Source organism: Xenopus laevis, chromosome 6L (genome assembly GCF_017654675.1).
Source record: "Xenopus laevis strain J_2021 chromosome 6L, Xenopus_laevis_v10.1, whole genome shotgun sequence".
NCBI classification, from domain to species: Eukaryota; Metazoa; Chordata; class Amphibia; order Anura; family Pipidae; genus Xenopus; species Xenopus laevis.
In genome coordinates, this window is record NC_054381.1 from 163,809,093 (window position 1) to 163,823,809 (window position 14,717).

Below are 14,717 nucleotides of genomic sequence, written 5' to 3' on the forward strand. Positions count from 1 at the left end.
GGGAAGGTAGTACGATATCTTGGTTGATATGAAAGTCCTTAGGTAAGAACTCCGGTATGGTTCTGAGGACTGCCTTGTCCTGGTGTAGGGTCAGCCACGGTTCCTAACATGAGAAGGATGCCAGTTCTGAGACTAGTTTGCTGAAGTGATTATAATGAGAACAACAATCTTGGGGGAAGTACTGAGTGGTTCAAAAGTAGATCGTTGCAGTGCTGTCAACACTAGTGGTTGGTCCCATGGGGCGTGGGTGCCAGAACCGGAGGACAAGTTCTAGCTACTTATCTGAGGAATTGTTGGACAGTAGTTTCATCCTCCCATTTATTGTGAGTCAGTGCTGACAAAGCTGAAATTTGGGTTTTAAGAGTGCGGAGAGCTAATCCTTTATTGGAAGCTTCTGTGAGGAATTCTATCACTAATACTGCAGTACTGTCCATCCAGTCCCGATTATGTTGCCGACACCAGGAAAGTAAAATGTTCCACACTCAATGGTAACCCTAATTGTGGATTGTTTGTGAGCTTTTAGCAGGATATCTATGGCATCCTGGGAGAGTCCTTGTTGTGTCTATCAGATGGTTTAAAGAGCCACGCCATTAAGCAGAGCATGGTGATATTGGGGTGGTTGATGGGGTCTTTGGTTAGCAGTCGGGCCTGAGAGGTAGACACCACGGGCTTGCAATAGACAGTAGGACTAGGTCTGTGTACCACACCCAATTGGCTAGTCTGGAGCAATCAGGATGGTGGTGCTGTTGCTGTATTTAATCCTCCTGATGATACTGGGTCGAATTGCTAATGGTGGGAAGGCTTTCTTGGAATTGCAGCTGTTTTGTTGCAACGCTGGTCTACTGCGTCTGGTAGTATGTCCCGTCGGGGAGGCCCTGAAGTTGGTACAAAAGGAACGATTTGTTGTGGTCTGTGAGTTCCAGCTTCTCCTTGTTGAGTACCATATGGGCTAGGCCTGCGGAAGCTGCCGCTGGATGCAGAATTGCTGCTGCTTGAGTGTAAGATCTCTTCAATACTGACTCCATGCGGCGATTGAGTGGATCCTTAAACACTTACTCTGTTGGTATCGCTGTTTGTCGGGATAGGTGGGCAACCGCTGAGTCCACCCAGGGGGCTCTGCCCCACTATTTTTGCTGTTCCTCAGGGACTGGGTAGGTTTTTTAAAAACTTTGGTTGAGGGCGATACGTCTCTTGGGTTGTGCCCACTCAACCTCAATTGCTTGTGTAATAGTGTTAAAGATTGGAAAGGTTAACTTAGACTTCTTCTCTACACCTGGTAGCTTGTCAGCCATAGAAAGGGCTACTGGTTCATCCTTTATTTCTAGGGTTCTCAGCATTTCTTCTTAGTAACTTCTTAGATGTCTCAGAGTTTGCTGTAGATGGTTTTTTCTCATCAGATTCTGAGAGGGAATGTGACTGTTCACACAGGTTGTCCTCTGAGTCTGACGCTAAACCTTCTTCAGAGTCTGATAGAGAAGTAACTGGTGCTTTGCGCTTTTTATTTCTGGAGTGGTTCGTCAATCTGAGCAATAGTTTCTCTCGGGTTTTCTTGAATGTCTTTCTAGAATGTCTGCACGTTTTGCATTTGGCCAGCTTGTCTGGCTTTTCAGACTTTTTGGCTGTTTGACTAAGTGAATCAGTTTCTGCCACCATTGAAGGTATTCACTGTGCCACACTGGTATAGGCTGTTGTATTCTGGAGACATTTCAGAGGGAAAGCCAATGCTTGTGAGCCCTGGAGTGGCCCCTGATCAACTGCACCCGTGTAGATGTATCCGATATCGTTGTCCGGGAGTCGGCGCATGTCTGATGACGTCAACGCGACCTCTCTCTTTAGGCAAATCGGCGTGCTGTCTGCGCTCGCACAATCGGATTGCATAGCAACACCTACTGGGCATATTCGTCCGGTAATTGTTACCTCTGGAGGCGGTGTGCTCAGTCTAAAACTCCCCAATCTTGGCCCCTTACTGCCTGTGTGTCATGGCATCCTGGCCCAAGTAATCTGTATAGTGTTCCCTATGAGGGGTCTGTGTAAGCCATTGTAGAGCCAACTTTCCATACATCCTCCTGCCTCTGAAAATGTGGCAGCTCTGAGTGCCTTACTAGTTACCCCCTGTATGAGCAGCTCTGTGCACCCTAGGGGTTTTTCCTGTAGTAGACCACTATGTGAGTAGCTCTGTGTATTCTAGTAGGCCTTTCATAGGCGGATTTTCATTAAGGCTTGGAGAGGCTGAGCCTCCCCAAACCTGTTTGTGCTGGAGATGGGACCAAGAGACAAAGTAGCTGCTGGTCTGTGCAACTTACATCTCAACTCTTGGATAAGTGGTTTTGGAAGGAGTTGTTCCAAGGGGTTACAGGCACAAAACATAATGATCACTGGTAGTTCCATTGAACTCTTCAGGTATCGGCTGAAACTATGAAGGTGATAATAAATGTGTAACCCCATCTCACGTTTTACCAACTTCATGTCCTTTGCCAAGTGAAAGGATACTGGGAATTACCTGTCATGGCAGTGCCTCCACCTAATGGGATCCGGGAATACACCCATGGGTGGCTCCATTAGGAAACATTTAAACAACACACAGTTTGTAGTACAACAAATAAACTTTATACTAGTAGAAAGTGCAGATGAAATATCCATTCACATATTTGCAGTCCTATCCTGACACCTCCCTGCCAGGCAAAGTCCCACACTCCACTCCTGATGGACAAAGAGTCTCCGTCCCTTTACCCCAAGAGCTTTACTTTCCCCAGGTAGCGTTACTTGCCCAAATACTTCTCTGGCTGGACAAAGGTAATTTGCTCCCACGTGGCAGGCACAGTAACAAGCCTGTGTCACAAACACGAGACACGCTGGATCCTTTCTCTACCCTCCCTCAGGCAACTCACCTGGGGGCTCACAAAGAGCTGGAACCACAGCCATGAAATCCTCAGAGGCTCCGAGCTCTCCTAGTCACACACACAACTTGCTGTAGGACATGACTCCCAACACCATTCAGTGTGAACACAACAAAGCCCATACAACTGGCCTCCATCGCCAGGAATCTCTCATCCTAGGCAACATCTCTCACAAATATCAGGGTCCCATTATCCCGGAGCCCACACAGGTCATCGCCAACCATGTGGTGTCTCTCCATAGTCCCTGGGTCTGGGGCACAGCCTCCTGGTAAGGAACCAAGTCACAGCTCCATTCTCTTTGGAAGTGAAAGCAGCAATGGCTGTGTGATCACATGGCTCTGTATATCAAATAGTTGTGCAGCAGCGACACCTTGTGGCACCCTCCTGTATCTGCCAGACACACGGACAAGTCTCCTGCCCTACTAACACTCTACGTTCAACCTGTAGCTGCAGGGGGGAGTTACAAGGAGGAGCGTATGGAGCAGGGGAGGAGTTACAGGGAGGGGCATATGAAGCAAGGGAGGAGTTACAAGGAGGGCATATGAAGCAGGGGAGGGGTTTCAGGGAGGAGTGTACGGAGCAGTAGGTTGTGGTGGAAGTGAAGTCACTTTGGCTCATTTACAAACAGGGGTAATGGGGTAACTGCTTTTACCCACTGGCTCTTTCCCTACAGTCAGTTCCTTGGGACAGTTGTACCCGCCTCTCCCTAAATGAAAGGGAAATTCAACACCCAGTGCCCCCCCCCCCCCGTCTGTTGGACCAAGACACCAGGACTTGTTTGTGAAGTTTCATTTTTATCATAAAAAACACAAACTGTACAAAGATACAATGGGGGAGGGGGAACAGATGTTTGGGGGGAGGAGGAACATGGGGGGCTCAAAAGAGTGACGTCACCCGATCAATCTCCAATAAATCATCCAGGATCTGCGGGAAGAGAAAAGCAACGAGTCAGTAACGAAGCCTCCCCTGTCACTATATGACCCCCCCATTCCATATCACACCCCCATTCCTTACAATGTCTGTGCTGGTCCCAATCTTCTTGGCCAGGTCACTGCGCTCCATGTTGCTCAGGTACAAATAGCGATTGAGCAGCTCTCCATCCAGAACATTCCTCACTGGGTTCTGCAACATGCGCCGGCCCGACTGCAACATCCTGCAACACCAGGGGAACATATTCATGGGGGGACAACTTCCTGTGCTGGGGGGGTTCAAGGGAAGTGACACAGGACCAGAGGTCACAGAGTCCACTGAAATCAGCCTGTACCCCCCCCCCCGATATATTGCGGCACAGGAGTTGTGTGACAGCTCTACAACACTGTGTATAATAATAAGGTGTATAATAATAAGGTGTATAATAATAATAAGGTGTATAACAATTATAATAAGGTATAATAATAATGTGTATAATAATAAGGTGTATAACAATTATAATAAGGTATAATAATAAAGGTGTATAATAAGAATAATAAGATTTATAATAATAAGGTGTACAATAATCAGGTGTATAATAATAAGGTGTAGAACAATAATAATAATAATGTGTATAATAATAAGGTGTAGAACAATAATAATAATAATGTGTATAATAAGGTGTAGAACAATAATAATAATAATGTGTATAATAAGGTGTATAATTATAATAATATTAATAAGGTGTATAATAATAATGTGTATCATAATAATGTGTATAACAATTATAATAAGGTATAATAATGTGTATAATAATAAGGTTTATAATAATAATAAGGTATACAATAATCAGGTGTATAATAATAAGGTGTAAAACAATAATAATAATGTGTATAATAATAATGTGTATAATAAGGTGTATAATTATAATAATATTAATAAGGTGTATAATAAGTTGTTAGTGTGAGAGACGTGTGGGTAGAATGGGGCAGATAAATTACCTGAATGCCCGCGGGTTGAGTCCGGCATGGTGGGGTAACAGCGTTAGCGCGTTCTGTAACATTAGGAGGCGCCGGTAAGTCTTTTCTTGCATTGGCAGCAGAAGCCCCACCCCTCCATCCAGTGTGGCAAACCATGTGATCTGCTTATTGTCCCACGTGACTGTTTTACGGCTCGGCCCCTCACTGGCTCCGTGGCAGGGGCTCCTCCAGAACGTGTTGATGTTGGAGCCGGCGTGAAAGTCTGCTCGACGCAGGAGCCGCTGCCCCCCAAAACTCTCCTTAGCTGGGGGTCAAAGGGAAAAATCATGTCACCCCCACACAAACACCATCAGCAACACACAGGGGGGGGGGGGGCAAAAGTCTGGCAGCCCAGCAGGGACAAACATGGGAACAATATGGCAGGACACTTACCTGCAGGGAGGTACATGTACAAGATAATGTTTCTGTCCCGATCTGAAACTGAAAGACACAACATAAAGATGAGGGGGGGGCCGTTGGTAGGAGAGGCGCATGGGCCGGGGGTGCAGGTTTTACTCACCCAGAAAGCCCAGCTGATTATTATCCACAAGAAACTCCACACTGTAAACTTCCAGCGACTTCACGTCCTGCCGGGGCAATAACCATCATTATGGGGCAATCATCATCATCATTATGGGGGCAATCATCATCATTATGGGGCAATCATCATCATTATGGGGCAATCATCATCATCATCATCATTATGGGGGCAATCATCATCATTATGGGGGCAATCATCATCATCATTATGGGGCAATAACCATCATTAAGGGACAATCAATAGGGAGACGGTAAATAAGAAGGGACCTGCACCATTATTAATGGCACCCAATGCAGGAGTCTAGTCAGATGACACAGAGACAATACACAGGTCCCTACAAGTCAATGGATCAGTAGTGACCTGGTGCAGGATAAGGTTCTGTTGGATCAGCACATGACTCACATACAGGCTCCATGAGTGTAAGGGGGTAGGTTCTGTTTAATGAGAGCCCACACTTACCCTGCTAACGAGGGACAGAGTCTTGCTCTCCTCCTGGTACTGCAGTAACGAGATGCTCTTCATTAGATCCGCTGCCAGGATGAAGTTCTTCACACTGATCATCTGGTGGATGTACAACTGGGTGTCTATGAAGGCCATGCCCGTCAGATCATTGTCCTTCAGACTCCACAGGAAGATCTGCCAACACAAAGCCCTGTCACCCCCTGCCAGTCATGTGACTCTCTACCCTGCCCAACCAGCCACTGCCAGTCATGTGACTCTATACTCTGCCCAACCAGCCTCCCCCCCTGCCAGTCATGTGACTCTCTACCCTGGCCAACCAGCCACTGCCAGTCATGTGACTCTCTACCCTGCCCAACCACCTCACCCCCCCCACCCTGCCAGTCATGTGACTCTATACTCTGCCCAACCAGCCTAACCCCCCCCCCCCTGCCAGTCATGTGACTCTCTATCCTGGCCAAGCCAACCAACATGACTCCCCACATCTCCCACATGTGCCCTTGACAACTTACCTTCTGGCCTATTGCAGTGACCAAGTAGCCATTGCAGTGACACAGGGCTGTGACCGGTCCCTTCTGCTCCTTTTCATACAGAACCTTGAACTTGTTCTTTGTGAGCGGCTGCCCCGGCTCCGGAACCACTTCAATGATGTCCATAATGAGAATCTAGGAGAAGAGGAGGTTCCATTGTGACGGAGGGGGAGACTAAGCAAAACGGGAGGGTAGAGGGAGCTGAATGGAGAAACACAAGAAGGGGCAGGGAAGCTAATGCAGCAGAGGGAAAGCAATCAGGGGGTAATTGGAGGAAAGGCAGGAGGCAGGCAGGACATTCTCTGTATAGACTACCCCTACAGGATGGTACTTACCCTTCCTCTACAGGTCACCTCCTCCCCCTGCATCAGGCACGTCCCCACGGAAATGTACCCCTTTAGGCCAGACACGGTCTCCTCACTTTTCAGGTTCACGGTTTTCATGCAGGTCACATGTTCCCACTCCTCCAGGTCGATCCTGTAATACAGAGCAGAGGGGAAGAGTGTGAGCTCTTCTGTCATGGCAAAATCTCAAGAAAGGGAAGCCAATCAGGATCAGAACTGCAAAAGCCCAAACCCAAGAGAATGGAGGAGCCAAGAATGGGGGATAATAAAGGGATTTTGGACTCAATGGAAAATTCCATGACCCTAGAATGCATAGTCTAAATGCTCCGTCACTGTGCTGCCGCAGCCTGTAAAACTTTTCGACCAGACACGGCCGTTTCTGAAGCAAAAACATTTAATCTTGTAAGAGATCACCTGACCAGAACAACTGCAGCTCTTACTGTAACAGGAAGAGATCACCTGACCAGAAATACTGCAGCTCTTACTGTAACAGGAAGAGATCACCTGACCAGAAATACTGCAGATCTAACTGTAACAGGAAGAGATCAGCTGACCAGAAATACTGCAGCTCTAACTGTAACAGGAAGAGATCACCAGACCAGAAATACTGCAGCTCTAACTGTAACAGGAAGAGATCACCTGACCAGAAATACTGCAGCTCTAACTGTAACAGGAAGAGATCACTGGAGTCCAAAACTGCCCCCATACTCCAGATGAGGCCTCACCAGGGACCTATAAAGAGACACAATTATGTTTCATCCCTTGAGTTAATGCCCTTTTTTATACAAGAACTTTATTTGCTTTAGTAGCCACAGAATGACACTGCCCAGAATTAGACAACTTGTTATCTACAAAGACCCCAAGATCCTTCTCATTTAAGGAAACTCCCAACACACTGCCATTTAGTGTAGAACTTGCATTTATATTATTTTTGCCAAAGTGCATAACCTGCATTTATCAACATTGAACCTCATTTTCCAGTTTGCTGCCCAGTTTTCCAGTTTAGACAAATCACTGTGCAAAGTGGCAGCATCCTGCATGGAACCTATAGTTCTGCACAATTTAGTCTCATCTGCACAAATAGAAACAGTACTTTCAATGGCCACCTCCAGGTCATTAATAAACAAGTTGAAAAGCAAGGGACCTAGTACAGAGCCCTGCGGTACTCCACTAACAACACTGGTCCAATTAGAAAATGTTCCATTTACCACCACTCTTTGTAGTCTATCTTTTAGCCAGTTCTCTATCCAGGTACAAATACTATGTTCCAGGCCAACATTCCTTCATTTAACCAGTAACCTTCTGTGTGGCACTGTATCAAATGCTTTAGCAAAGTCTAAGTAAATCACATCCACTGTCATCCCAGAATCAAGGTCCCTGCTCATCTTCTCATAAAAAGAAATTAAGTTAGTCTGGCAAGATCTATTACACATAAAACCATGCTGGCACAAACTCATAGTATTATACCGCTGGGTTTGCTGTTGCCTTGGCCACTAGTCTGGTCATTTCCATGGCCCCTCTGTGAGAAATGTGAATGTGCTCCTTCACTTCCTGAGGCCGGACAAAAAAAAGAGGAGGTGGAGCCAGTCCATATAGGCAGGAGGAGGAGCCAAGAATCAACAGGAGGAGCCAAGAATCAATAATCCTCTGTCCTGCCTCCAGAGCTGAAGGATGACAAAACCTTAAAACGTCTGGCCGACTAGAGGGATTAGTAAAGGCAGGAGGAACGACACTGCACCCAGTCATGGAGATGGGAAGGGGGAGGAGGGAGTTTTGGTTCTGATCAGTAGGAAGTGACAATACCTGACGTTTGGGATCGTTTCCCATCTCAGTGGGGAAATCAGCTGAATTGAGAAGGATTCCTGCACAGGTGGCATGTAGCGATCGTCTGCAAGAGCACAGAGAACAGGTGAGGGGGCGGGGCACATGAAATGAAGCAGGAGGGGCAGGACAGAGGAGGCGGAGCACATGAAATGAAGCAGGAGGGGCAGGACAGAGGAGGCGGAGCACATGAAATGAAGCAGGACAGAGGAGGCGGAGCACATGAAATGAAGCAGGAGGGGCAGGACAGAGGAGGCGGAGCACATGAAATGAAGCAGGAGGGGCAGGACAGAGGAGGCGGAGCACATGAAATGAAGCAGGAGGGGCAGGACAGAGGAGGCGGAGCACATGAAATGAAGCAGGAGGGGCAGGACCGAGGAGGCGGAGCACATGAAATGAAGCAGGAGGGGCAGGACAGAGGAGGCGGTGCACATGAAATGAAGCAGGAGGGGCAGGACAGAGGAGGCGGAGCACATGAAATGAAGCAGGAGGGGCAGGACCGAGGAGGCGGAGCACATGAAATGAAGCAGGAGGGGCAGGACCGAGGAGGCGGAGCACATGAAATGAAGCAGGAGGGGCAGGACAGAGGAGGCGGAGCACATGAAATGAAGCAGGAGGGGCAGGACAGAGGAGGCGGAGCACATGAAATGAAGCAGGAGGGGCAGGACCGAGGAGGCGGAGCACATGAAATGAAGCAGGAGGGGCAGGACCGAGGAGGCGGAGCACATGAAATGAAGCAGGAGGGGCAGGACAGAGGAGGCGGTGCACATGAAATGAAGCAGGAGGGGCAGGACAGAGGAGAGTGGGAGAAATAACGGGGGGCAGAAGACAGAATAAAAGGGGAGTCCAACAACACAGAGATAAATGGCAGCTGTGTCCCCCCGGGCCAAACCTCTCTCTAATGTTTCAAACTCCTTCTCCTCTCCAGTCATCCGTGGGACCCGCGTACAAACCTCGTGCACACTCGTGGCCACTGCGTACACCTGAAAAACACAATCATTGGGGGGTGTCAGATTGTGGGAACACGGGGGCAATTTAGGCAGATTTAGGGAGGAGTCTATAGGAGGAGGTGTAGGGTGGTGCCCCTCCCCCACGGGGGTCTAACCTTGGACTCCACATGGTACGAGACATAATGAGCGGTGCATCGTAGTGGGATCTTCCTCACTGGCCACGGGGCGTCATAGGAAAGATTAGCCGGCAGCACACAGATCCTCAGCTCCCCCTACAGACACAGACGAGCATTACACCCCAATGTTACACATGCACCTCCCCCCCCAGCACATGGTACAGGGACATCACCTGTCGGTTGAAGTACAAGAAGCCTTTGGGGCAGTTGACATTGTGGAAGGGGGCGAAGGACTCGATGAAACCATCAATAGTCATGGGGTGCAAGCGCAGGGCCCCTCGGGAGGTAACCAGGAGCCAGTGAGGGGAAGGGCCACAAATAAACACCTGGAGCAGAAAAGGAAATAAATATCAGGCTCCACCTTCTTGTGTCAGAATCAGGAGCCAATGAATGAGGGGCCAGTTGCCCTTACCCCCGAGTAGCCGAAAATATCCTGGAAATAACGGAACCTGGCCACCCGGCCCCTGGAGGGAACCTCCTCGCTGGAACCCTCACATTTCTTCTTAGACTGTCGGGGTTTCTTCTCTCGGAAATTGATATTGTGAGGGACCTGCAGTGAGACCAGAGAAGTGTCACATGGGGGTCGGTTGGGGTATGGCCCCCCACACCTGCGTATTCAGTCTCACCTCCACCCCTCATATATATCTATCTATATATATTTATATATACATAATTATACAATGGCCTGTACATTCCACCCGGGAAATTGGTGAATGAAGCAGTGTGGCAGCTCCTGCCTGTACCAACACCTGACGGCTCTGTAAGGTCATCCATGTACCCACCCGTGTCCCCTATACCAGCCTGTCCCAGCAAACGTTTGCACCCTGGAGTATGTGCTTGCACCCAGCAACCCACTTGTGCACCTGGCGCCAGATTGTGCCCCACTTACAGTAAATGCCCCCGGGGGTCAGGAGCGATGGGGGAAATGTGGGCGCACAGATCTCACCTTCTTAAAGCGAACTTTGAGATTCCCTTGGGATTCATGAGAAAACGCCTCGTATACGAGAAGCTCACAATCCACCAGCACCTGCAATGGAGACAAGGAGGGGCAGTCACCAGCATAGTGATGCGCGGGGGTTAATAAATCCATTACAATGGGTTAAGAACATGAGCAGATAAAAGCAAATGTGGGGTTAACTTAGGAAAAAGGGGTCAGGGAGGGTGTGGCAAACATTAGGTCTGAGGGAGGGGCATAAGCAGAGGGCGGGGCTCACCAGCAGGTAGGGGCGACTGTGCCGGTTCCCCAGTCCAACAAGAAGAACTTCTTTCACTAAAGGCAACTCCCCCTGTCGTGTGACCTCCTCCTTGCGCCCCTCCCCCGCGGCACTCGGCTGCCCAAACGAACTGTCCACCAGCACCCGCTGTCCCACCGGGAAATTCTTCACCAGGAAAACCAGCCGCCAGTCAGGGAGTTGGTAAATCTGTGGGTACAAGAAATCCATTCATTCCTCTTCTCTGCACTGCTGCTTCTGACTCCTGATACAACTTCCCAATATCCATTCATTCCTCATTCTCACTGGGTTTATAGTTCTGTGTAACTGTCATTGTGTCTGTCCCTTTCTCTGCACTGCTGCTTCTGACTCCTGATACAACTTCCCAATATCCATTCATTCCTCATTCTCACTGGGTTTATAGTTCTGTGTAACTGTCATTGTGTCTGTCCCTTTCTCTGCACTGCTGCTTCTGACTCCTGATACAACTTCCCAATATCCATTCATTCCTCATTCTCACTGGGTTTATAGTTCTGTGTAACTGTCATTGTGTCTGTCCCTTTCTCTTCTCTGCACTGCTGCTTCTGACTTCTGATACAACTTCCCAATATCCATTCATTCCTCATTCTCACTGGGTTTATAGTTCTGTGTAACTGTCATTGTGTCTGTCCCTTTCTCTTCTCTGCTGCTTCTGACTCCTGATACAACTTCCCAATATCCATTCATTCCTCATTCTCACTGGGTTTATAGTTCTGTGTAACTGTCATTGTGTCTGTCCCTTTCTCTGCACTGCTGCTTCTGACTCCTGATACAACTTCCCAATATCCATTCATTCCTCATTCTCACTGGGTTTATAGTTCTGTGTAACTGTCATTGTGTCTGTCCCTTTCTCTGCACTGCTGCCTCTGACTCCTGATACAACTTCCCAATATCCATTCATTCCTCATTCTCACTGGGTTTATAGTTCTGTGTAACTGTCATTGTGTCTGTCCCTTTCTCTTCTCTGCACTGCTGCTTCTGACTCCTGATACAACTTCCCAATATCCATTCATTCCTCATTCTCACTGGGTTTATAGTTGTGTGTAACTGTCATTGTGTCTGTCCCTTTCTCTTCTCTGCACTGCTGCTTCTGACTCCTGATACAACTTCCCAATATCCATTCATTCCTCATTCTCACTGGGTTTATAGTTCTGTGTAACTGTCATTGTGTCTGTCCCTTTCTCTGCACTGCTGCTTCTGACTCCTGATACAACTTCCCAATATCCATTCATTCCTCATTCTCACTGGGTTTATAGTTCTGTGTAACTGTCATTGTGTCTGTCCCTTTCTCTTCTCTGCACTGCTGCTTCTGACTCCTGATACAACTTCCCAATATCCATTCATTCCTCATTCTCACTGGGTTTATAGTTCTGTGTAACTGTCATTGTGTCTGTCCCTTTCTCTTCTCTGCACTGCTGCTTCTGACTCCTGATACAACTTCCCAATATCCATTCATTCCTCATTCTCACTGGGTTTATAGTTCTATGTAACTGTCATTGTGTCTGTCCCTTTCTCTGCACTGCTGCTTCTGACTCCTGATACAACTTCCCAATATCCATTCATTCCTCATTCTCACTGGGTTTATAGTTCTGTGTAACTGTCATTGTGTCTGTCCCTTTCTCTTCTCTGCACTGCTGCTTCTGACTCCTGATACAACTTCCCAATATCCATTCATTCCTCATTCTCACTGGGTTTATAGTTCTGTGTAACTGTCATTGTGTCTGTCCCTTTCTCTTCTCTGCACTGCTGCTTCTGACTCCTGATACAACTTCCCAATATCCATTCATTCCTCATTCTCACTGGGTTTATAGTTCTGTGTAACTGTCATTGTGTCTGTCCCTTTCTCTGCACTGCTGCTTCTGACTCCTGATACAACTTCCCAATATCCATTCATTCCTCATTCTCACTGGGTTTATAGTTCTGTGTAACTGTCATTGTGTCTGTCCCTTTCTCTGCACTGCTGCTTCTGACTCCTGATACAACTTCCCAATATCCATTCATTCCTCATTCTCACTGGGTTTATAGTTCTGTGTAACTGTCATTGTGTCTGTCCCTTTCTCTTCTCTGCACTGCTGCTTCTGACTCCTGATACAACTTCCCAATATCCATTCATTCCTCATTCTCACTGGGTTTATAGTTCTGTGTAACTGTCATTGTGTCTGTCCCTTTCTCTGCACTGCTGCTTCTGACTCCTGATACAACTTCCCAATATCCATTCATTCCTCATTCTCACTGGGTTTATAGTTGTGTGTAACTGTCATTGTGTCTGTCCCTTTCTCTTCTCTGCACTGCTGCTTCTGACTCCTGATACAACTTCCCAATATCCATTCATTCCTCATTCTCACTGGGTTTATAGTTCTGTGTAACTGTCATTGTGTCTGTCCCTTTCTCTTCTCTGCACTGCTGCTTCTGACTCCTGATACAACTTCCCAATATCCATTCATTCCTCATTCTCACTGGGTTTATAGTTCTGTGTAACTGTCATTGTGTCTGTCCCTTTCTCTTCTCTGCACTGCTGCTTCTGACTCCTGATACAACTTCCCAATATCCATTCATTCCTCATTCTCACTGGGTTTATAGTTCTGTGTAACTGTCATTGTGTCTGTCCCTTTCTCTGCACTGCTGCTTCTGACTCCTGATACAACTTCCCAATATCCATTCATTCCTCATTCTCACTGGGTTTATAGTTGTGTGTAACTGTCATTGTGTCTGTCCCTTTCTCTTCTCTGCACTGCTGCTTCTGACTCCTGATACAACTTCCCAATATCCATTCATTCCTCATTCTCACTGGGTTTATAGTTCTGTGTAACTGTCATTGTGTCTGTCCCTTTCTCTGCACTGCTGCTTCTGACTCCTGATACAACTTCCCAATATCCATTCATTCCTCATTCTCACTGGGTTTATAGTTCTGTGTAACTGTCATTGTGTCTGTCCCTTTCTCTTCTCTGCACTGCTGCTTCTGACTCCTGATACAACTTCCCAATATCCATTCATTCCTCATTCTCACTGGGTTTATAGTTCTGTGTAACTGTCATTGTGTCTGTCCCTTTCTCTTCTCTGCACTGCTGCTTCTGACTCCTGATACAACTTCCCAATATCCATTCATTCCTCATTCTCACTGGGTTTATAGTTCTATGTAACTGTCATTGTGTCTGTCCCTTTCTCTGCACTGCTGCTTCTGACTCCTGATACAACTTCCCAATATCCATTCATTCCTCATTCTCACTGGGTTTATAGTTCTGTGTAACTGTCATTGTGTCTGTCCCTTTCTCTTCTCTGCACTGCTGCTTCTGACTCCTGATACAACTTCCCAATATCCATTCATTCCTCATTCTCACTGGGTTTATAGTTCTGTGTAACTGTCATTGTGTCTGTCCCTTTCTCTTCTCTGCACTGCTGCTTCTGACTCCTGATACAACTTCCCAATATCCATTCATTCCTCATTCTCACTGGGTTTATAGTTCTGTGTAACTGTCATTGTGTCTGTCCCTTTCTCTGCACTGCTGCTTCTGACTCCTGATACAACTTCCCAATATCCATTCATTCCTCATTCTCACTGGGTTTATAGTTCTGTGTAACTGTCATTGTGTCTGTCCCTTTCTCTGCACTGCTGCTTCTGACTCCTGATACAACTTCCCAATATCCATTCATTCCTCATTCTCACTGGGTTTATAGTTCTGTGTAACTGTCATTGTGTCTGTCCCTTTCTCTTCTCTGCACTGCTGCTTCTGACTCCTGATACAACTTCCCAATATCCATTCATTCCTCATTCTCACTGGGTTTATAGTTCTGTGTAACTGTCATTGTGTCTGTCCCTTTCT

The 14,717-nt window shown here is 47.2% G+C and overlaps 1 protein-coding gene across 2 annotated transcripts in view; it reads right to left on the minus strand.

Annotated features, from left to right (window-relative positions):
- Positions 1-3,671: 3,671 nt before the first annotated feature.
- cpsf1.L (cleavage and polyadenylation specific factor 1 L homeolog) overlaps positions 3,672-14,717 on the minus strand; it is a 29,652-nt gene continuing 18,606 nt past the window's right edge. For both annotated transcript variants that reach the window (XM_041566766.1, XM_041566765.1), the window contains exons 22-36: positions 10,861-11,067; positions 10,593-10,673; positions 10,059-10,196; positions 9,820-9,972; positions 9,626-9,742; positions 9,413-9,503; positions 8,503-8,587; positions 6,691-6,832; positions 6,338-6,490; positions 5,826-6,002; positions 5,346-5,412; positions 5,219-5,266; positions 4,808-5,090; positions 3,912-4,050; positions 3,672-3,821 (exon numbers count right to left, since the gene is read on the minus strand). In XM_041566766.1, coding sequence (XP_041422700.1) covers positions 3,774-3,821; positions 3,912-4,050; positions 4,808-5,090; positions 5,219-5,266; positions 5,346-5,412; positions 5,826-6,002; positions 6,338-6,490; positions 6,691-6,832; positions 8,503-8,587; positions 9,413-9,503; positions 9,626-9,742; positions 9,820-9,972; positions 10,059-10,196; positions 10,593-10,673; positions 10,861-11,067 — 1,929 coding nt within the window. In that variant the 3' untranslated portion in view covers positions 3,672-3,773. The remainder of the gene's footprint in view (positions 3,822-3,911; positions 4,051-4,807; positions 5,091-5,218; positions 5,267-5,345; positions 5,413-5,825; positions 6,003-6,337; positions 6,491-6,690; positions 6,833-8,502; positions 8,588-9,412; positions 9,504-9,625; positions 9,743-9,819; positions 9,973-10,058; positions 10,197-10,592; positions 10,674-10,860; positions 11,068-14,717) is intronic.